Here is a 20,721-nt window from a genome sequence, read left to right on the forward strand (position 1 = left end):
GCGCTGCCCTGCCCCGCGCTGCCCTGCCCTGCGCTGCGCTGCCCTGCGCTGCCCTGCCCTGCGCTGCGCTGCCCTGCGCTGCCCTGCCCCGCGCTGCCCTGCCCTGCGCTGCGCTGCCCTGCGCTGCCCTGCCCTGCGCTGCGCTGCCCTGCGCTGCCCTGCCCCGCGCTGCCCTGCGCTGCCCTGCCCCGCGCTGCCCTGCCCCGCCCTGCCCCGCGCTGCCCTGCGCCGCGCTGCCCCGCGCTGCCCTGCCCCGCGCTGCCCTGCGCTGCCCTGCCCCGCGCTGCCCTGCCCCGCGCTGCCTTGCCCTGCCCTGCGCTGCCCTGCCCTGCCCTGCGCTGCCCTGCCCCGCGCTGCCCTGCGCTGCCCTGCCCCGCGCTGCCCTGCCCCGCGCTGCCCTGCCCCGCGCTGCCCTGCGCTGCCCTGCCCTGCCCTGCGCTGCCCTGCCCCGCGCTGCCCTGCGCTGCCCTGCGCTGCCCTGCCCTGCGCTGCCCTGCCCCGCGCTGCCCTGCGCTGCCCTGCCCCGCGCTGCCCTGCGCCTCGCTGCCCTGCCCCGCGCTGCCCTGCGCTGCCCTGCGCCGCGCTGCCCTGCGCTGCCCTGCCCTGCGCTGCCCTGCCCCGCGCTGCCCCGCGCTGCCCTGCCCTGCGCTGCCCTGCCCTGCGCCGCGCTGCCCTGCCCCGCGCTGCCTTGCCCTGCCCTGCGCTGCCCTGCCCTGCGCTGCCCTGCCCCGCGCTGCCCTGCCCCGCGCTGCCCTGCGCCGTGCCCCGCTCCGGGCTGAGCACGCCGAGGGCTGCCTGCTGCCCCTGGATTAGTGTTGCTGCAGCAACAGCACTTTTGTCAGGCGAGCCCGTTCCGGGGGAGCCGCTCCAGTTCGGGTGACTCAGGGCTCTGTCATGGGCTTGAAAGTGATTTGGCATCTGCCTCCAGCCCTTTGTCTTGGCACGGCGCGGGGCTGGGCTCGGGCTTGCCGGCGAGCGCCGGGAGCGCGGCGCCGGCGGGGGCAGGGCTCGGGAGCTGCTGCTGCTTCCCCTGCCGGCCGAGGCGGCCCCGGGGTGAAGCCGCGGGGCAGGAGCTGCCTGCGCCCCGCGCCGTCCCCTGCGGCGCACGGAGGCCTCCGCGGCGGTGCTGGGGCAGGGCGCTGCCCCTCCGCTCGTCGCGACAAGAGATTCGCCACGGGAGAGCAGCTCTGCCGCAGAGAGGATCCTTCCCCCGGCAATTTGCATACGTGCATATGATTTGCATATGCAAACGAGGGCTCCTAGGCTGTGGCTGCCAGGAACACAGCAAGATTTTCAGCCCTGCAGAGCCTTTCCTCCTCAGGGAGAGGCTGAGGTTTGTGTGGAGCCCTGCTGGCTGCAGAGCGGTGAGTCCTGGCAGCACCCTGTGCCACCAGGGCCACCAGTCAGTGCTGCTGGCCCCTCACCGCCCCTCCCACTGCCAGGCCTGCCAGGGGGCATTCCCAGCAAAGAGGTAGCCCACACTCAGAAACCACCACCTGGTAACCACCACTCAGAAACCATCACCTGAAAACCATCACCTGATAACCATCACTTGATAACCACCACCTAATAACCATAACTTGACAGCCACCACCTGATAACCACCACTCAGAAACCACCATTTGACAACCACTACTCAGCAATCATCACTTGATAACCACCACCTGATAACCACCACCTGATAACCACCACTCAGAAACCATCACCTGACAACCATCACCTGACAACCATCACCTGATAACCACCACTTGATGACTGCCACTTGACATCCACCACTGGGGTTCACCTTCCTTTGCTGCCTCCTTCCCCAGGCTGGCAGGGCTGGAGGGAAGCCTCTGCTGCCAGGGAGGAGGAGGAGGAGAAGGACACTCAGCCCAGAATGGAGCAGGGCAGACGCAGAGCAAAGGCAGCCAGGCCTCTCCACCCAGCCCAGCAGCATCTTGGCCATCTCCAGCTGGTCAGCCAAGCTCTCTCCACATGCCTGGAGCTTGGGGGTCGCTCTGGAGAGGCCTTGGTGGTGGTCAGTGCTGGAAATCCCTCCCTGTAAGCCACCAGCTCTGTCACTGCCCATGGCTCAGGTGCTGTGTGGGACACCCACCTGGCTCTCCTGTGGCTTGGGGGTGACCTAAGGTGGGTGCCCAGGCTGCCTGCCTTTGGAGAGCCCTTCACTGCATCCTGAGGCCAGCACTGGGAACAGCAGGGATGGTTCTGCTCCCATCAACAGCCTGAGCTTGCCCCAGGAAGGACATGGCCTGGCCTAGGAGGACACAGAGCACCCAAGGAGCTTGGTCCTACCCATGCTGGGCTGCCCAGCTGAGCCTGAGCCACTCAGTCCTGTCTCAGCTGGATGAAGTGGATCTGGAATGGCTTATGTCAGACACAAAATGGGAAGGACAGAGGGAATCTCCTGGAAACCAGGTCTAGAGCTGTGGAGTGACACCTCCAGACCCTCCCCCCACAGAGAGCAGAGCAGCACAGAGGGTGCTGGGCTCTAGGGGATGTGAGATACAAACTGCTGCGGGACACTGAGCCAGCAGCCACACTGGGGCTGCCCCACAGCTGCCTCCTTCATGAGAGAACCCAGCTGTGTCCAGCTGTGGAGGCCTCAGCAGAGGAAGGGCTTGGACCTGCTGGAAAGGGTCCAGAGGAGGCCATGAAGATGCCCAGAGGGCTGGAGCAGCTCTGCTGTGGGGACAGGCTGGAGCAGGAGGCTTTTGTGCCCATGCAGGAAAAGAGGTCACAGCCTGGGCTGCAGCCAAAGCAGCATGGCCAGAGATGGAGAGAGAGGATCCTGCCCCTCTGCTCTGCTCTGGGGAGACCTCACCAGCAGGGCTGGGGCCAGCTGTGGGACCCCCAACACAAGAGAGACCTGGAGCTGAGGGAGAGGGTCCAGAGGAGGCCACAAAGATGCTCAGGGGGTTGGAGCAGCTCTGCTGTGGGGACAGGCTGAGGGAGCTGGGGTTGCTCAGCCTGGAGAAGAGAAGGCTGCAGGGAGACCTCAGAGCAACCTTCCAGTACCTGAAGGGGCTACAAGAAGGCTGCAGAGGGACTGCTCCCAAAGGCCTGCAGGGACAGGACCAGGGGCAATGGTTTGAAAGGAGAGCAGAGCAGACTGAGATGGGAGGTGAGGAACAAGTTCTGCAGCAGGAGCTGCTGGAACACTGCTGCAGGCTGCCCAGGCAGGGGGCTGAGGTCCCAGCCCTGGAGCTGTTCCAGCTGAGGCTGCACAGGGCTCTGAGCAAGCTGCTCCAGGGCAGGAGGTCCCTGCTGAGTGCAGGGGGCAGGACTGGAGGAGCTTTGGAGCCCCTTCCAGCCCAGAGCATTCTTTGATGCTATGATTCCATGAGAGGAGGCAAGGGTGGAGATGGGTCTGCCCAGGCTGTGCAGGTCCCAGCAGTGCTGGGCTGCAGGATGAGGATTTCTCAGCTGTTGCTGGGAAAATGAATGCTGCAGAGAAGCTGCTGAGGGTCTAAGGAGTTAGAGGGAAGGGCTGGGGGCTTATTTTAGCCTCCAAGCAGCAATGGTGTTGAGGAAGCTGCAGAAACACCTCCCAGGTGACAGCTGTAGTGACTCAGGTGAAAAGCCAGAAGCAGAATCATTCAACAGAGCCCTGGAGCAGGCTGCCCAGAGAGGTTGTGGAGTCTCCTGCTCTGTAGCCTTCCCAGCCCTGCCTGGATGTGTTCCTGTGGGACCTGAGCTGGATTCTCTGCTCCTGCTCTGGCAGGGGGTTGGACTGGATGATCCCTTTGGGTCCCTTCCAACCCCTGACATCCTGTGAGCTGTGACCCTGTGAAGCCCTGGAGGGTTTGAAAAGCCCTGCAGCCCATGCAGGCCTTGGGTACTGTGTGATGAGCAGAGCTGCAGAGCTGGGAGCTGAGACTTCTGCCCTGGGCTGTCAGAGCAGAGCTGCAGTGCAGGCCAGAGGAGCAGCCCTGCTGCTGGGGGGGTGGTGGCAGCCTCCACCATGCTTGGGTGTTGCAGCCACTGCTCTGAGGGCAGCTGCTGGCCCTGTGCAGGATTCCTCAGCTGACCAATTCCTTAGCAGGCTGCAAAGGGCAAAGCAATCACCTCCCATGTGTGCCTCATGCTGGCACCCTGGCTCTGCTGCAGGAGCCTCCTCCTTGGCATGCTGGGGAACAGATTTGAGCTTACAGAGCCACAGGACCAAGCAGGTTGGAAGAGACCTCCAAGGGTATCAAGCTTGTAGCTGTGGTTGAGCTTTGCTGGTCAAGGGATTGAGAACAAAGAGAATAGGAAGAGCCACTCTGAGCTGCAGAGCAGCCTGGGGAGCTCAGGGCTGCTAAGGACTTCTGCTTCTGTTAGCTGCTTCTGGCCAGGGCTTTGGTGCAGGGATGCTGCCAGGGATCTGCTCAGGGCTTCTACCTCTGTTAACCACTTTGTCTGCTAAGGGCTTCCAGGACTTGTGCAGTTAAGCACACTCTGAGGCTCTGCAATCCTGGGGATGCTCCAAGGCAGCCACAGAGGACTCGTGGGAGGGCTTCTGAGCTGCTCTGCTCTCTGCCTGTCTGCAGTCTCCTTGCTATACAGCAGCAGGGTCCCTGCCTTCATTCCTCGCCCAGAGGCCCCTGAAGAGGGAGAACTACACCCAAAGGGGGAAGATCACACCTGAGCATTTGGGAAGGCTGCTCTCTGGCCTCTGGGCACTCAAGAACTCCAAGGACCAGCCCATTTGGTGTGCAGGTGGCAGCCCTGGCACCACTGTGGCTGTGTCTGACCATTGCATTCCCCTCCTGCTGCCTTGCTGCAAGCTCTCATCTACCACAAGGACTCACAGAAGGCTTTGGGTTGGAAGGGACCTCAAAGCTCATCCAGTTCTGACCCCCTGCCATGGGCAGGGACACCTCCCACCAGCACAGGCTGCTCAAGGCCTCATCCAGCCTGGCCTGGAACACTCCAGAGAGGGAGCAGTTACCAGATCAAAGGCTCAGTGAGGGCTGCCCCCAAGGTCTGAGCCCACTGATATGAGTGCAGAGTGCAGACCTGGCCCCAGCAGAGCTGGGGTGAGAGTTCTTCAAAGGGTTTGGTAGAACCTGAGTCTCCAAAACTCTGATCCTGGACTCTGCACCACTGTTGCCTCAGCTCAAGGCAAAGGCTCTCTTCTTGTGGGGGCTTTGATCAGCTCCCAGACTCCTTCAGCATTCTCCAGCAAAGAAGCTGCAGGCCATGCCCCCCCAAAGCCCCAAGGGAGATCTGAGCTCCTGAGCAAACTGCAATGAAAGTGAAGCAGCACAGAGGAGGAGGAGGCAGGGTGCTGCAGGAGCTGCTGGGCAGGCAGGAGTCAGATGGAGTCTGTAGATTCATGGAGCCACAGAATGGGTTGGGTTGGAAGGGACCCTAAAGCTCAGCCAGTTCCAGCCCCCAGCCATGAGCAGGGACCTCCCCCAGCCCAGGCTGCTCAGGGCCTCATCCAGCCTGGCCTTGAGCACCTCCAGGCAGGAGGCAGCCACAGACTCCCTGGGCAGCCTGTGCCAGAGCCTCCCCAGCCTCACTCCAAAGAATTTCTTCCTCATCTCCAGTCTCAATCTCCTCTCTTCCAGCTCCAATCCATTCTCACAGCCTGTCACTACAAACCCTTCATTAATCACTTCCCAGAGGTGCTGGGCTGGCAAAGACAGCCAGGCCAGAGAACAAAAACTGCAATGATCAGGAATTCAAAAGGCAACTGGAAATCTCTTGCAACAGTGAAAAGAAAACCCTGCAAATATTGACAGCAGCAGCAGTCAGAGACACAGAGCCACAGAGCTGCCAGGGCTGGAAGGGAGCTCAAGGCTCAGCCAGCCCCAACCCCCTGCCATGGGCAGGGACACCTCACACCACAGCAGGTTGCTCACAGCCACCTCCAGCCTGGCTGCAAACACCTCCAGGCAGGAGGCTTCCACCACCTCCCTGGGCAGCCTGTGCCAGGCTCTCACCACCCTCCTGGGCAACAACTTCTTCCTCACAGCCAATCTCAATCTCCCCACATCCAGGTCTGCTCCATCCCCCCAGTTCTATCCCTCCCTGACACCCCCAAAAGTCCCTCCCCAGCTTTCCTGCAGCCCTCTGCAGATCCTGGAAGGCCACAATGAGGTCTCCTGGGAGCCTTCTCCTCTCCAGCCTGCACAACCCCAACTCCCTCAGGCTGTGCTCACAGCAGAGCAGCTCCAGCCCTCTGCTCCTCCTCCTGGCCCTGCTCTGGACACCTTCCAGCCCCTCCAGATCCTTCCTGGCACAGAGGCTCCAGAGCTGGCCCCAGAGCTCCAGCTGTGGTCTCAGCAGAGTGGAGCAGAGGGGCAGAATCCCCTCCCTGCCCTGCTGGCCATGTTCTGGGAAATCAGGCTTGGAACAGATCACTGGTGAGAGGGAACTGCATGGCTGCAGCATGAGACACCCCTGCTGCTGGCTGCAGTCTGGGCTGGAGCCTGCAGTGGGACTCCTGCAGCTGAGCCTGGCCCCAGCTGCACTGTGCCTGCAGATGAACAAATGGAGCCAAACCAGAAGTGGGGAGATTGAGATTGGCTGTGAGGAGAAGTTGTTCCCCAGGAGGGTGGTGAGAGCCTGGCACAGGCTGCCCAGGGAGGTGGTGGCAGCCTCCTGCCTGGAGGTGTTTGCAGCCAGGCTGGAGGTGGCTGTGAGCAACCTGCTGTGGTGTGAGGTGTCCCTGCCCATGGCAGGGGGTTGGGGCTGGCTGAGCCTTGAGCTCCCTTCCAGCCCTGACAATTCTGTGGTTCTATGATGAGCTGCAGGCTCTCTGCTGAGACCATTGGCCTGGTCTGACCACCATGGTCCAAGGAGCAAACCAGAAACTCATCTGCAAGGCAACTCCACACTGCAAGCATGGCAGAGTCCCTAAGGCCACCTGCCACCAGTGGCAGGAGAGGAGGAAGGACTAAGGAGGAAGGACTAAGGGGGAAGGACTAAGGAGCTGAGTGGCACTTGTTGGGAGCCCACTGGAGCTGGGAGGTCCCTGTGACCTTTTTTAAGGATCACTGTGGGGGTTTCTGCCCAGCAGGACTGGGGCAGGGATTGTCCCCCACTGCTCCCCACTGCTGAGGCCACACCTTGGATCCTGGGGTCAGTTTTGGGGCCCCTCACTGCCAGAAGGACATTGAGAGGCTGGAGCAGGGCCAGAGAAGAGCAGCAGAGCTGGGAAAGGGTCTGGAGAGCAGGGCTGGGGAGGAGCAGCTGAGGGACCTTGGGGTTCAGTCTGGAGAGGAGGAGGCTGAGGGAGACCTCCTTGCCCTCTGCAGCTACCTCAAAGGAGTTGTGACGAGTGGGAGTTGGTCTCTTACTGCATGCAGCAAGAGCCAGGACAAGAGGACACAGCCTCAAGTAGTGCCAGGGGAGGTTCAGGTTGGACATTAGGAAGAGTTTCTTCCCACCAAGGGTTCTCAGGCACTGGCCCAGGCTGCCCAGGGGGGTGGTGCTGTCCCCATCCCTGGGGATGCTTAAAAGCCACTGGGCTGTGGTGCTGAGGGCTGGGCTTCAGTGGCAGTGGCTCAGCAGCACTGGTGGATTGTGAGCTCTGGGTGAGCAGTTGGACTTGCTGACCTCAGAGGCCTCTTCCAGCCTCCACAGTTCCATGGGTCTATGATTCTTCATTACCATTCTTCCCAAGCTCTAGACAGTGACTGCAAGGCAAGCAGATGGCTGTGAGGCACTGAAGGGTTGAACTTGGAGAGCAAGGCACAGAGATGAGGTCAGAATGAGAACAAATGAGTCAAGATTTTATCTCCCAGCACCAACCCCTCCTGGCCTGGCCTTGGAGGTCCATCTGCTGCAAAGGTTGGGGCAGGTCTCTGGTCCTGAGCCCAGGCAGGGCTCAGGGGGCTCAGGGGAAGTGTTTCTGCTGCAGCAATGCAAGGTGCAGGCAGTGGGAGGGCTGCCAGTGAGGCTTGATTAGATTGGTAAGGTTAATTAAAAGCAGGCAGGCTCAGAGAACTGTGAAAGAGACAAATTGGCAAATTAGCAGGTCAGGAAAGCTGTCTGCAGGAGAGGAATTAGGAAGAGTTTGGCTCCTTTGTCACAGCAAATGTTCTCATCAAAGCTGCTTCTGTCCTGCTCGCAGCAAGGCAGCTGCAGGAGCGCTCCCCAGGGACCAGCAGGTTTGGTGTTCCAGGGGAAACTCCTCATTGATCTGCAGGAGGGCAGGGAGGCTCTGCAGAGGGGCTTGGAGACGCTGGATCCATGGCCAGCACTCCCAGGAGGAGCTGCAAGCAGGGCCTGCCCTTGGGGCACAGCAACCCCCAGCAATGCTCCAGGCCTGGGGCAGTGTGCCTGGAAAGCTGCTGGCAGGAAGGGACCTGGGGGTGCTGATGGCCAAGCAGCTGAACAGGAGCCAGCAGTGTGCCCAGGGGGCCAAGAGAGCCAAAGGCCTCCTGGCTGGGCTCAGCAATGCTGTGTCCAGAGGGGCAGGGAGGGGACTGTCCCCTGGGGCTCAGCTCTGGGCAGGCCACACCTGGAGGGCTGTGTCCAGTTTGGGCACTCAATGCCAGAGAGCTGTGGAGGTGCTGGAGCCAGGGCAGGGCTGGGAGCTGGGGAAGGGCCTGGAGAAGAAATCTGCTGGAGAGGGACTGAAGGAGCTGGGGATGGTCAGTGTGGGACAGAGGAGGCTGAGGGCAGAGCTCCTGGCTGCCTGCAGCTGCCTGACAGGAGGTTGTGAGAGGCTGCTGCTGGTCTCTGCTCACAGGCAGTTAGTGACAGAAGAGGAGGGAATGGCCCCAGGCTGCCACTGGGGAGACTCAGACTGGACAGGAGGAAGAATTTTTCCCCAGCAGGAGTGGTCAGGCACTGGCAGAGGCTGCCCAGGGAGGTGGTGGAGTCCCCAAGCCTGGAGGTGTTAGAAGGTGGTTTGGATGTGGTGCTTGGGGTCTGGTTTTGGGGGGACAATGGCTTTGAGCTGCTAGAGAGGAGATTGAGACTGGAGATGAGGAAGAAATTCTTGAGAGAGAAATCCCAAAGCAATTCAGAGAGTCACAGAATGGTTGTGTTGGGAGGGACCTGAAAGCTCTTCCAGTGCCAGCCCCCAGCCATGGGCAGGGACACCTCCCCCAGCCCAGGCTGCTCAGGGCCTCATCCAGCCTGGCCCTGAGCACCTCCAGGCAGGAGGCAGCCACAGCCTCCCTGGGCAGCCTGTGCCAGAGTCGTGGTTGGGCTACCTGCTGCTGAGCTGCAGAGCCTGAGCTGCCAGCTGAAGGCATTGCCCAGCTGAGCCCATGAGAGACAGCTGGAAGAGCTCTGCAGTGCAGCTGCACTTCCCCAGCTGCAGCACAGTTCTCTGATCTGTGCTGGGCTGTAGCTCAGTTTTGTTCTGCAGCTGCTCAGAGCTGGCTGCCTGGGCATTTCCCCTGCTTCCCAGCCCCACTCCAACAGTTTACCTTCAACTTTGACTTGGCAGGAGAAGCCAAGCATCACTGAGGAGCACCACTGATGTCAGGTGGAAGAGAACCTCCTGCCCCCTGCTCACCAGCCCTGGAGAGCTCAGGCAGTGTTCATGTGGCCTCCAGGACAGCTGTGGAAAGCCAATGCCCTCAGAGTGCCACTGAAGGTGGCATTGAAAAGGGATTGAGACACAGAGCCAGGTCCTGAGAGGGCTCAGGGCTGCCCTGTGCCTGCAGGGAGGGCTGGAGGCACTCTGGCATCTCTCCTTGGCTCCCACAGCCAGCAGAGCAGGGACTGCATGGCAGGGGCTGCAGAGCAGCAGGGCCAAGAGAGAGGCTTGAGCTACAGCTTCAGCTGAAGGCACAGAGGATGTGCAGCACATGGCAGGGGTGGCAGCAGTGACCACCAGCTTGGCACCTGTGTGTTGTGCCATCTGCTGCCACTGTAAGCCAGGGGCTGGCACAGGGATGGGAGCTGCTTAGATGTGCTCAGGGTCCCAAACCTCCTCCTTAGACTCTGGGGATGGGCTGGAGCAGCTCTGCTGGGAGCACAGGCTGAGGGAGCTGGGGCTGTGCAGCCTGCAGAGGAGAAGGCTCCAGGGAGACCTCAGAGCTGCTGCTAGGAGCTGAAGGGATCCTGCAGGAAGGCTGCAGAGAGACTTTTCCCGAGGGGGTCTGAGCCAGGCCAAGGGGAAAGGGTTTGGAGCTGAGGCAGAGCAGGGACAGAGTGGAGCTGAGGAAGAAGCTCTGCAGTAGGAGGCTGCTGAGGCTCTGGCACAGGCTGCCCAGGGAGGCTGTGGCTGCCTCCTCCCTGGGGGTGTTCAAGGCCTGGTTGGATGAGGCCTGGAGCAAGCTGGGCTGGCTGGAGGTGTCCCTGGGCTTGGAGCAAATGATCTGTAAGATCCCTTCCAAACAAAACCATTCTATGGTTCTGTGATGGTCTCCTGCAGCACAGCTCCTGGCCTCAGCAGAGGATGCACCACTGCCACAGTGATGGCTGAGAGGATCCCTGCAGGTCTCTCTCCCAAGCACCTGCTGGGAGCAGGACACTGCCCAGCACCAGCCCAGGCTGGCCTGGGCTCTGTGCAGCAGAGTCCTGGGAATGGCCAAGGCCAGCACCTCCCCTGCTCCATGAGCCCCTGGCTCATCACCACCTGGCTTCAGGAACCTTGGAACTTCCAGCCTGTGGCAGCTGCCCTCTGCTCTGTGGTCTGGCACTGCACAGTGAAGATGGAGTCCACATTGGCAGAGCCCTTCCAGAAGCCTTAAGCTGCTGCTGTCTCCTCAATCTGCTCTTGGCCAGCCCAAAGGAGCTCAGGTCCCACCACCCTTGCTGCTGAGCCACATGTCCCAGAGCTCTGCCATCCTGGAAGCTCTCCCTGGTCACTCTGCTTTCTTCACACCTCTCACTTCTCCACACAGCTGCCCCAAGGCCAAGGAGAGATTGACAGCTGCCCTCAGCCTGCTGCCCACACCCCTGCTCCCAGCCCAGCCCAGCCCAGCCCTGCCCAGCCCAGCCCAGCCCTGCCCAGCCCAGCACAGCCCTGCCCAGTCCAGCCCAGCCCACCACAGCCCTGCCCAGCCCAGCCCTGCCCAGCCCAGCACAGCACAGCACAGCCCAGCCCAGCCCAGCACAGCCCAGTCCTGCCCAGCACAGCCCAGTCCTGCCCAGCACAGCACAGCCCTGCCCAGCACAGCACAGCCCAGCACAGCCCAGCCCAGCACAGCCCAGCACAGCCCAGCCCAGCACAGCCCAGCCCAGCCCTGCCCAGCCCAGCACAGCCCAGCCCAGCCCAGCCCAGCACAGCCCAGCCCAGCCCAGCCCAGCCCAGCCCAGCCCAGCCCAGCCCAGCACAGCACAGCACAGCACAGCACAGCCCAGCCCAGCACAGCCCAGCCCAGCCCAGCCCAGCACAGCCCAGCCCAGCACAGCACAGCACAGCACAGCACAGCACAGCCCAGCCCAGCACAGCCCAGTCCTGCCCAGCCCAGCCCAGTCCTGCCCAGCCCAGCCCAGCACAGCCCAGCCCAGCCCTGCCCAGCCCAGCCCTGCCCAGCACAGCCCAGCCCAGCACAGCACAGCCCAGCACAGCACAGTCCTGCCCAGCACAGCACAGCCCAGCCCAGCACAGCCCAGCCCAGCACAGCCCAGTCCTGCCCAGCACAGCCCAGTCCTGCCCAGCCCAGCACAGCACAGCCCAGCCCAGCCCTGCCCAGCCCAGCCCAGCCCAGCACAGCCCAGCCCAGCCCAGCACAGCCCAGCCCAGCACAGCCCAGCCCAGCCCAGCACAGCCCAGTCCTGCCCAGCCCAGCCCAGCACAGCCCAGTCCTGCCCAGCACAGCCCAGTCCTGCCCAGCACAGCACAGCCCTGCCCAGCACAGCACAGCCCTGCCCAGCCCAGCACAGCCCAGCACAGCCCAGCCCAGCCCAGCACAGCACAGCCCAGCACAGCCCAGCACAGCCCAGCACAGCCCAGCCCAGCCCAGCACAGCACAGCCCAGCACAGCCCAGCCCAGCACAGCAAAGCCCTGCCCTGCCCAGCACAGCACAGCACAGCCCTGCCCAGCCCAGCCCAGCCCTGCCCAGCACAGCCCAGCACAGCCCTGCCCAGCACAGCCCAGCACAGCCCAGCCCAGCCCAGCACAGCACAGCCCAGCACAGCATAGTCCTGTCCAGCCCAGCCCAGCACAGCCCAGCACAGCACAGCCCAGCCCAGCACAGCACAGCACAGCCCAGCACAGCATAGTCCTGTCCAGCCCAGCCCAGCACAGCCCAGCACAGCACAGCCCAGCCCAGCACAGCACAGCACAGCCCAGCACAGCATAGTCCTGTCCAGCCCAGCCCAGCCCAGCCCAGCACAGCACAGCCCAGCCCAGCCCAGCACAGCACAGCCCAGCACAGCATAGTCCTGTCCAGCCCAGCCCAGCACAGCCCAGCCCAGCACAGCACAGCCCAGCACAGCATAGTCCTGTCCAGCCCAGCCCAGCCCAGCCCAGCACAGCACAGCCCAGCCCAGCACAGCACAGCCCAGCACAGCATAGTCCTGCCCAGCCCAGCCCAGCCCAGCACAGCCCAGCCCAGCCCAGCACAGCCCGGCCCGGCCCGGCCCAGCACAGCCCAGCACAGCACAGCTCTGCCCAGCCCTGCCCAGCCCTGCCCAGCCCGGCCCGGCCCCGCCCAGCACACAGCTCCTGGTGTGTGAGCTGAGCCCAGCTGGGAGCTCTCTTCCTGTGCTCAGCACCAAGCGCAGAGCTGCTGCTGGGCTGTGGAGCTGCATCCTGCACACAGCCAGGTGAGTGCTGCTGTGCACTGCAAGGCAGCATCCCCAGCGCCCCACAGCCAGCATCCCCAGCACCCCACAGCCGGCATCCCCAGCGCCCCACAGCCAGCATCCCCAGCGCCCCACAGCCATCATCCCCAGCACCCCACAGCCATCATCCCCAGTGCCCCACAGCCAGCATCCCCAGCACCCCACAGCCAGCATCCCCAGCGCCCCACAGCCATCATCCCCAGCACCCCACAGCCGGCATCCCCAGCACCCCACAGCCAGCATCCCCAGCGCCCCACAGCCAGCATCCCCAGCGCCCCACAGCCGGCATCCCCAGCGCCCCACAGCCATCATCCCCAGTGCCCCACAGCCAGCATCCCCAGCACCCCACAGCCAGCATCCCCAGCGCCCCACAGCCAGCATCCCCAGCACCCCACAGCCATCATCCCCAGCGCCCCACAGCCTGCATCCCCAGCGCCCCACAGCCATCATCCCCAGCGCCCCACAGCCAGCATCCCCAGCGCCCCACAGCCTGCAACCCCAGCGCCCCACAGTCATCATCCCCAGCGCCCCACAGTCATCATCCCCAGCACCCCACAGCCGGCATTCCCAGCGCCCCACAGCCAGCATCCCCAGCGCCCCACAGCCTGCAACCCCAGCGCCCCACAGCCATCATCCCCAGCACCCCACAGCCGGCATTCCCAGCGCCCCACAGCCAGCATCCCCAGCGCCCCACAGCCTGCAACCCCAGCGCCCCACAGCCATCATCCCCAGTGCCCCACAGCCAGCATTCCCAGCACCCCACAGCCATCATCCCCAGCGCCCCACAGCCAGCATCCCCAGCGCCCCACAGCCTGCAACCCCAGCGCCCCACAGCCATCATCCCCAGTGCCCCACAGCCAGCATCCCCAGCACCCCACAGCCGGCATTCCCAGCGCCCCACAGCCGGCATCCCCAGCGCCCCACAGCCTGCAACCCCAGCACCCCACAGCCTGCAACCCCAGCACTCCACAGCCAGCATCCCCAGTGCCCCACAGCCATCATCCCCAGCGCCCCACAGCCATCATCCCCAGCGCCCCACAGGCAGCGCCAGGCTGAGGCTCCTGGGGGGCAGAAGCAGCCTCTGCGGTGCCGGTGCCCTGCCGTGGGGTCCCTCAGGCCGGGGCTGCCCTGGTTCTGAGCAAAGGCTTCACACGAGGAGCAAACCCTGCTTGGTCAGGAGGGGTCTGGGCAGCCACAGGTTGCTGGGGGGCTGCAGGTCAGCTGCAAAGCCATCCAGCTCAGCTCCAGGAAGGGTCTCAGAGCTCTGCCTGAAGGACAGAAGCGCTCTGCAGAACCACAGACACACCGTGGCAGAGGGCACCCTCCAGGGTCCCCTGGTCCAACCCCTGCAGGCAGCAGGGGCAGCTCCAGCTGGAGCAGGCAGCTCAGGGCCACAGCAAGGCTGAGCTTGAACGTCTGCAGAGCAGAGGCTTCCACCACCCCCCTGGGCAGCCTGTGCCAGTGTCTCACCACCCTCATGGGGAAGAGCGTCCTCTGATGCCAAACCCAAATCTGCCCTGCACCCAGCAGCCTGTGACAGTACCCAGCAGCACCCAACAGCACCCAGCAGCCTGTTGCAGTGCCCAACAGCACCCAGCAGCCTGTGGCAACAACCAACAGCACCCAGCAGCACCCAACAGCACCCAGCAGCCTGTGGCAACAACCAACAGCACCCAGCAGCACCCAGCAGCCTGTGGCAACAACCAACAGCACCCAGCAGCACCCAGCAGCCTGTAGCAGTGCCCAGCAGCCCCCAGCAGCCTGTGGCAGTGCCCAGCAGCAGCACCCAGCAGCACCCAGCAGCCTGTGACAGTGCCCAGCAGCCTGTGGCAGTGCCCAGCAGCCCCCAGCAGTGCCCAGCAGCCTGTGGCAGTGCCCAGCAGCCCCCAGCAGCAGGCGAGCTGTGCTTTCCTCCTCAGCCCTTGCAGTTCAGAGCCTCCTGTGCCAGTGCAGGCTGTGGTGGAGGTGGTTTGGCTCCATGTGCCAGAGCAGGAGCCAGGGCAGCAGCTCTGGGCTCGCTTGGCAAGGGTCAGCAGCTGCCACTGGCAAACCCCAGCCTCACCTCAGGCATTTTGCCCCAGGCCTGGCTGCATTTTGAGCTGCAGGGAGATGACTCCTGGGGGCTTTTGCCTCCTGCTGTGCCACAGCTGCTGGGTGAGCAGCAGGGCACTCTCTCGGGGGGCTGATGCTGCACTCTGCTCTGATTCCTTTGGAATGAGGCTCTGAGGGCCACCAGCCCCTAGCAGAGCACAGAGACTGTGGGACAGGAAGGTTTGGAGCCTTCAGGGGATGGAGAGCCAAGAGAAGGAAGCCTCCTGCTCACCCCAGCAGGGGCAGCCCCTGGCAGGCAGAGGGCAGGAGGTTAGCTGTCACCTCAGGCTGTGCCTGCACGCAGATGGTTCCGTGGCAGGTTTGCCCTCACAAGGAAGCTAAGGTGGCACCAGTGGGAACATGTTTGTGAGCCTCTCTTTGCCTCTTCCTAGGGGCCCAAGGCCACTGGCATCCTCTGCCAGCTGCCACAGCCCCCAGCTCCCCCTGCAAAGGTTTCTGAGGGACAGAAATACAAGTTAATAACCTGCTGGATGCTCAGAGGCTGCAGAGCCTCCCCTGTGGGGCCAGGCTGGGAGAGCTGGGGCTGTGCAGCCTGCAGAGGAGAAGGCTCCAGGGAGACCTCAGAGCAGCCTTGCAGTGCCTGAAGGGCTGCAGGGGAGCTGGGGAGAGACTTGTGACAAGGGCTGGGAGTGCCAGGCTGAGGAACAATGGCTTTGAGCTGGGAGAGGAGAGACTGAGACTGGAGAGGAGGAAGAAATTGTGGAGAGTGAGGCTGGGGAGACTCTGGCACAGGCTGCCCAGGGAGGCTGTGGCTGTCCCCTGCCTGGAGGTGTTCAAGGCCAGGCTGGATGAGGCCTTGAGGAGCCTGGGCTGGTGGAGGGGTCCCTGCCCATGGCAGGGGCTGGCACTGGAAGAGCTTTCAGGTCCCTTCCAACCCAACCATTCTGTGACTCTGATGCAGGAAGCCATTCTCAGCACACCAGGGGAATGGAAGGGACCTCTGGAGGTCATTGAGTCCAACCCCCCTGCCAGAGCAGGATCACCCAGGGCAGGTGACAGAGGAACACATCCAGGTGGATCTTGAAGCTCTCTAGAGAAGGAGGCTCCACAACCTCTCTTCCAGTTGCTAGGAGGCCAAGGACTGCTGGGTGGGCAATGCCCAGGGTGAGAGCCACAGGCGTGGGCAGTGACCTCCCAGAGCTGTCTTGAGGAGCAGTGAGAGGAGTGGGGCTGAAGGTTTTGCTCCCTGCTTGCACCAATGACTCCAGAGCTGCCTCTGCTCTCCAGGCTGCTCAGAGCTTCTTGCCAAATGCTGCTGGTGCAGGGGGAGAGCCTTTGGAGTTCATTCTCAGCTGCTGGGTGGAGTTCTCTCCCTGACTGTCTTCTTCAGCCCCTACAGAGGTATTCACATCCTGGGAGCAATTTCTGCTTGTTGCCTTGCCCAGCACTGCCACAGCCCTGCCTGTGGGCTAGATTTTCACCTGAATGAGTCTCAGGACACTCCCAGAAAGCTGAGGGCACATCCATCAGTCTGTCTGTTCACTGCTTGCAGCCATCCTTCATACCTTGATCCCCAGTGACTCAGACTCGCTCTGTTCCCCAGGCTGCCATTGGCAATGAAGGACATGGCTGCAGGTGAGATTGCTGCCACCACCAGCCCTGCTGCTGCCACCTCAGGAGCCTCTTGGCATGCCCCATAACCGTGGTCTGTGGGGCTGGGGTGCCAGGCGTGGGCCTGCTGCCCACTTTGCTTCCATCCATGCCACCCCTGGCAGGTCAGGAGGAGCAGCAGCCCTGCTCTCTGTGGCATCACCACAGAGCTCTCCAGCTCTCCCTTCTCTGGCCCTCTTTCAGCAGCAGCAGAAGTGCTGGACAGGTATCTGAGGGAGCTTTTGTTGGCTCCAGCTGCCCTTGTCAGCACTCTGGCAGGCAGGGTTTAGATGACCTTTCCCCAGCTGTGCTCCATTTGTTCCTCTGCACTGCTGTCATAGGATGGAAGCCTGTGAAGAAGGCCTATGGAAAAATACCACCCCTGAAGGTTGCATCTCAGTCTGGGCTACTCCTGGGCCACTCCTGGGCCTTGCTCAGGCATTGCCTGGGCTGGTGCCAGTTGCCTGGGGACAGGATAGTGTCCCAGGGGGCTGCTACAATCCAACAGGCTGGACTGCAAACCCTTCTCTTGTCTCTGCAGCAGAGTGACTCCAGCAGCCACCAGCCAGCCTGGACATTGCAGGTCTGTATTGGCACCATGAAGTCCTTCCCTTCTGCTGCCCTCTGCCCAGCCTGCCCTCACACCAGGAGCTGCTGGCTCCAGCCTCCCTGCCTTCCACACAAGATGACCCCACCGAGGCCAGGGGCAGCATCCACCCTGCAAGATGATGGTGAGCAGGCTGCAGGGCAGCTGCTGGGCTGTGCTCTCTCTGGGTGAGTTGACCAGATGGGCAGAATCCTGCCCTGGCCCTGCACTCCAGGCACCCCTCAGGGGCAGCCCTCAGCAGCTCCATCTCTTTGCTCTCATCCCTTCCACCAGGCTGTCACCGGTGCCATGCTTGGGCATTGTCTGCCTGCGCCTCGGAGCCGCCTGGCTGCTCCAGCCCCCCCCAGCACCCAGCTTCCCCAGCACCCAGCCCCCAGCCCCCAGCCCTGCACCCCTGCTCCCCCTGCACCTTCAGGTGCTTCCTCCCTGCTACAGCAAAGAACATTCCCCCATTCACACCCCCCTCAGGAGCAATCCCTCGGGATTTGGCTGCCAAAATATTCTCTCCACAGGAGAAAGACCCCGAGGGAGGTCTCAGCAGCAGGACCAGGGACTGCCTGTCAGCAGGCTGGGGGGGCTGCAGGATCAGTAGGGGGGCTGCAGGATCAGTGGGGGGGCTGCAGGATCAGCGGGGGGGCTGCAGGTCTCCCATTTATCAGAGAGAGATTTAGCTGAGGGTCAGGAAGCCTGGACAGCCTCTGGTCCAGAGGGGTCTGGAGCTGGACAGCCTCTGGTCCAGAGGGGTCTGGAGGGCTACAGGAGCCCAGCACAGGAGCTGGGCTGGTGCTGTGCCTCATCCTTGCTTCCCTCCCTCTGTTCTGGGACGTGTTGAGCCCTGCAGGTGAGACCCATCCCCCCAAGTCTGCTCTGTACCTGCCGGAGGATCAGAGGATCAGGAGAGGGCTGGGAAAAGGCTGCTGTTTGCAGAGCATTTCTCCCAGCACACACTGTGCTGAGAGCCCAGCTCCAGGCAGCAGACACCCAAAGGCTGCAGTGGGGCTGCAGGAGGTGCTGAGCTCGCTGTGCTGCGGGCAGCATTGTGTCTGTGGAGCACTCGGGGAGCCCTGGCCCAGATATTTCTGCCCTCTGCTCCCTCAGCTTCAGGAACCCTCTAAAGCCCGGTGCCGGTTTCGACAGCTCCTCAGCCCTCCGAGGGGCACCTCCTGCCCTCCCCTCAGCGCAGTGCAGCCTCTGGCGCTCTGCTTTTGCCACAATCTCCACAAAACCTGAAGCCGAGGCTCCGTGGAAGGAAATCCTGCGGAGAGCCTGCTCGGCTCCCTGCTTTCCCTGGATGCTGCTCGCCGTGCCCCTGGTGTTTGCGTCTCACACGGCCTCTGTATTGTTCCTCGCAGGTGAGCTGCTAGGGCTGTGGGGGCAGGCAGGGAGTGGGGCAGACACCTGTCTGCTGTCTTCTCCAGAGAGCAGGGAGAGGCATTTTGCTCCCGGGGACGGATTTTGCTTCCCGGGGAAAACCCAGACCTTCAGCTCGGGAAGATTTCGTTCCCTCGCCCTGGGAGCCCGAAGCCTCCTTGATCAGGGCGTTAAATCCGGATGGATATCAAAGCCCGAGGCAGGGCAGGAGCTGGAGAGACCCTGGGAGAGCTGATGTCATGCCAAGGTATCAGTGCCCCACGCAGAGCTGTGCCTTTAGAGCCAAGCCAGGCAGTTCCGAGCTGTCCTACCCACCGCACCGCCCCCGTTCAGCCGCGCCGGTGCCCGGAGAAGGAGACAAGGGCTGGGAGGACGCAGAGCGATGCTGCCCCCGGGCTCCCCTGCCCCCGGGCTCCCCTGCCCCCGGGCTCCCCTGCCCCCGGGCTCAGCTCCCGAAGTTGGGGCAGCCATGCTCAGGGCGAGGAGATCGGCTAATTCTTCGGGAAAACCTGCTGTGATTTAGCCATTTCATGAACCTGGTGGCTTTTAAATGCCTCCTGAGCGTGGACTTCTCATTGTGCTCCCCCGGCACTGCTCATTTTCGTTCCCAACCTCCACGGCAAGAAGCGAGACGATTTAAAATGAAATCGAGCTTTGCCCTTCTGGCGTCTAAATACCCCCAGACATGGCAGCCCCTTCCCAAGTTCACTCCCACCTACTTCTTGCCATCTCCATGTTGGCGCTGAAAGGATCTGATTCACTCATGATTGAAAACAAGAAGAAGAAGAAGAAGAGGAAGAAGAAAAGGACTTTTCTGGAAAGGCGAAAACCACCCGAGCCCCCCAGCAGCACCGACCCCCAACACCTCCCTGCCTCGCCCTGCAGACCCCCAGGGCTGCAGCCCCTACCTGGCACCCAGCAGGGCTCAGCCAGGGATATTCCAGGCAGAAATCCCAGCCCCTGGGCAGAGCAAGGAGCTGAAATTCTGGGTTATGCAACTCGCTGGCTGCTGTAGTCCAGAGGACCTGAAACGCTTTATTGTGCCTCTGCCCTTCCCCAGGGCTCCCCGTGCCGCTTTTATTTCTTTCTTGTTGTTCAGATATGGCTTTGAGATTCCTTCAAATGCCTTTCAGACAGCTCAGCTCAGGTCACTTCTCAGCCACGTTCGAGGTCGGAACCGATTCCTCGGGCTTAAAATGCTCGCCCCATTGTTGGGGCGAGGCGAGAAGTGACATCTCCACCGCTAATAGCACAGAACGAAATCCACCCGGGGAGGAATTTTCCTGAGCAATATTTGCTCGGTTTGGGTTTGGTTTTGGTTTGGTTTTGTTGTTTTGCTGTTGTTTCCGCACCCCCCCCCAGGTGCCATTTGGGCTTTCCCAGCTTCTTTGCAGGGCTTCAAATTCGCCTATGACAGAAAGGCAACAAAAGAAGAGGGGAAAGAAGCCCCCCAAAAACTGCAGCAGCCAAGAGGGGAACGGAATTAATCTTCAATCATTTGTTGTTGTCGTTAAAGGCTTGGTCACAATTTGATGGGAAGGCAGCAAATGCCTGCTCCAGACTCCTCATCCCACAGACCAAATCCCCACCGCACGGGAGGAGAACCCCTGCAGCCTTTTTCCATCTGGAACAAAAAATGCCTCTTGCTACAGTGCCGAAAATGGAGAAATTAAGAGTGGTTGGGAAGCCTCCATTAGCGCCAGGGGAAGCCCAGACCCGGCCCTTCTCAACCACCCCTCTCGCAACCCTCCCCCCAAACTTTTCCCTCATTGCCTGCCCGGATCCAAAAGGAATCACGCCTGGACTCAGCCGCGCAGCAGGGCGAAGGGTGAAGGGGAAGGGACGGGAGCCTCGGCAGAGCCTGTGGCCGGTAATTAATTAATTCATTAATCGATCGCAGAAAGAAGGGGAAGGTGGGGAGGAGGAGGAGGAGGAGGAGGAGGAGGATGGGGGGAGGGAAGAATAAAACCAACATCTTACCACCAGATTGGGTACCCGGCTAAGACCTTTGTGCCATCGAAGAGAAAAGCTAGAATTAGTCCGAGCAGGTGGCAATCCATCAGTCCGGGCTGCTGCGCGGGGGGGAGCTCAGCGAAGTTTGCAGCACAACATCAAGTGCGGAGATGCGGCAAGTCCGCCTCCTCCCGCGGAAAAAACAAGCCCCAACGAAAAACCCCAACACCAAACACCCCCCCCAAAAAATCCCCTCCCCCCCCCGGAAAAATCAAACCCGAACCGACCCCGACCCCAAGAATCCAGCGCAAGAGCGCGGCCGAGCCCCCGGCGCTGCGGGTGCCGTCCCCGGCTGGTCGGACGCGCACCTCGCCGAGCCCTGGCCCCGCGGCGCATC

General features: G+C 62.4%; 1 protein-coding gene across 1 annotated transcript in view; it reads right to left on the reverse strand.

Moving 5' to 3' along the window:
- Positions 1-20,431, reverse strand: part of WNT3 (Wnt family member 3) — a 75,701-nt gene extending 55,270 nt beyond the window's left edge. Inside the window, exon 1 of the mRNA XM_054176655.1 lies at positions 20,352-20,431. Coding sequence (XP_054032630.1) covers positions 20,352-20,431 — 80 coding nt within the window. The remainder of the gene's footprint in view (positions 1-20,351) is intronic.
- Between the last annotated feature and the right edge of the window lie 290 nt (positions 20,432-20,721).

This window comes from Dryobates pubescens, chromosome 36, assembly GCF_014839835.1.
Source record: "Dryobates pubescens isolate bDryPub1 chromosome 36, bDryPub1.pri, whole genome shotgun sequence".
Lineage (NCBI taxonomy): Eukaryota > Metazoa > Chordata > Aves > Piciformes > Picidae > Dryobates > Dryobates pubescens.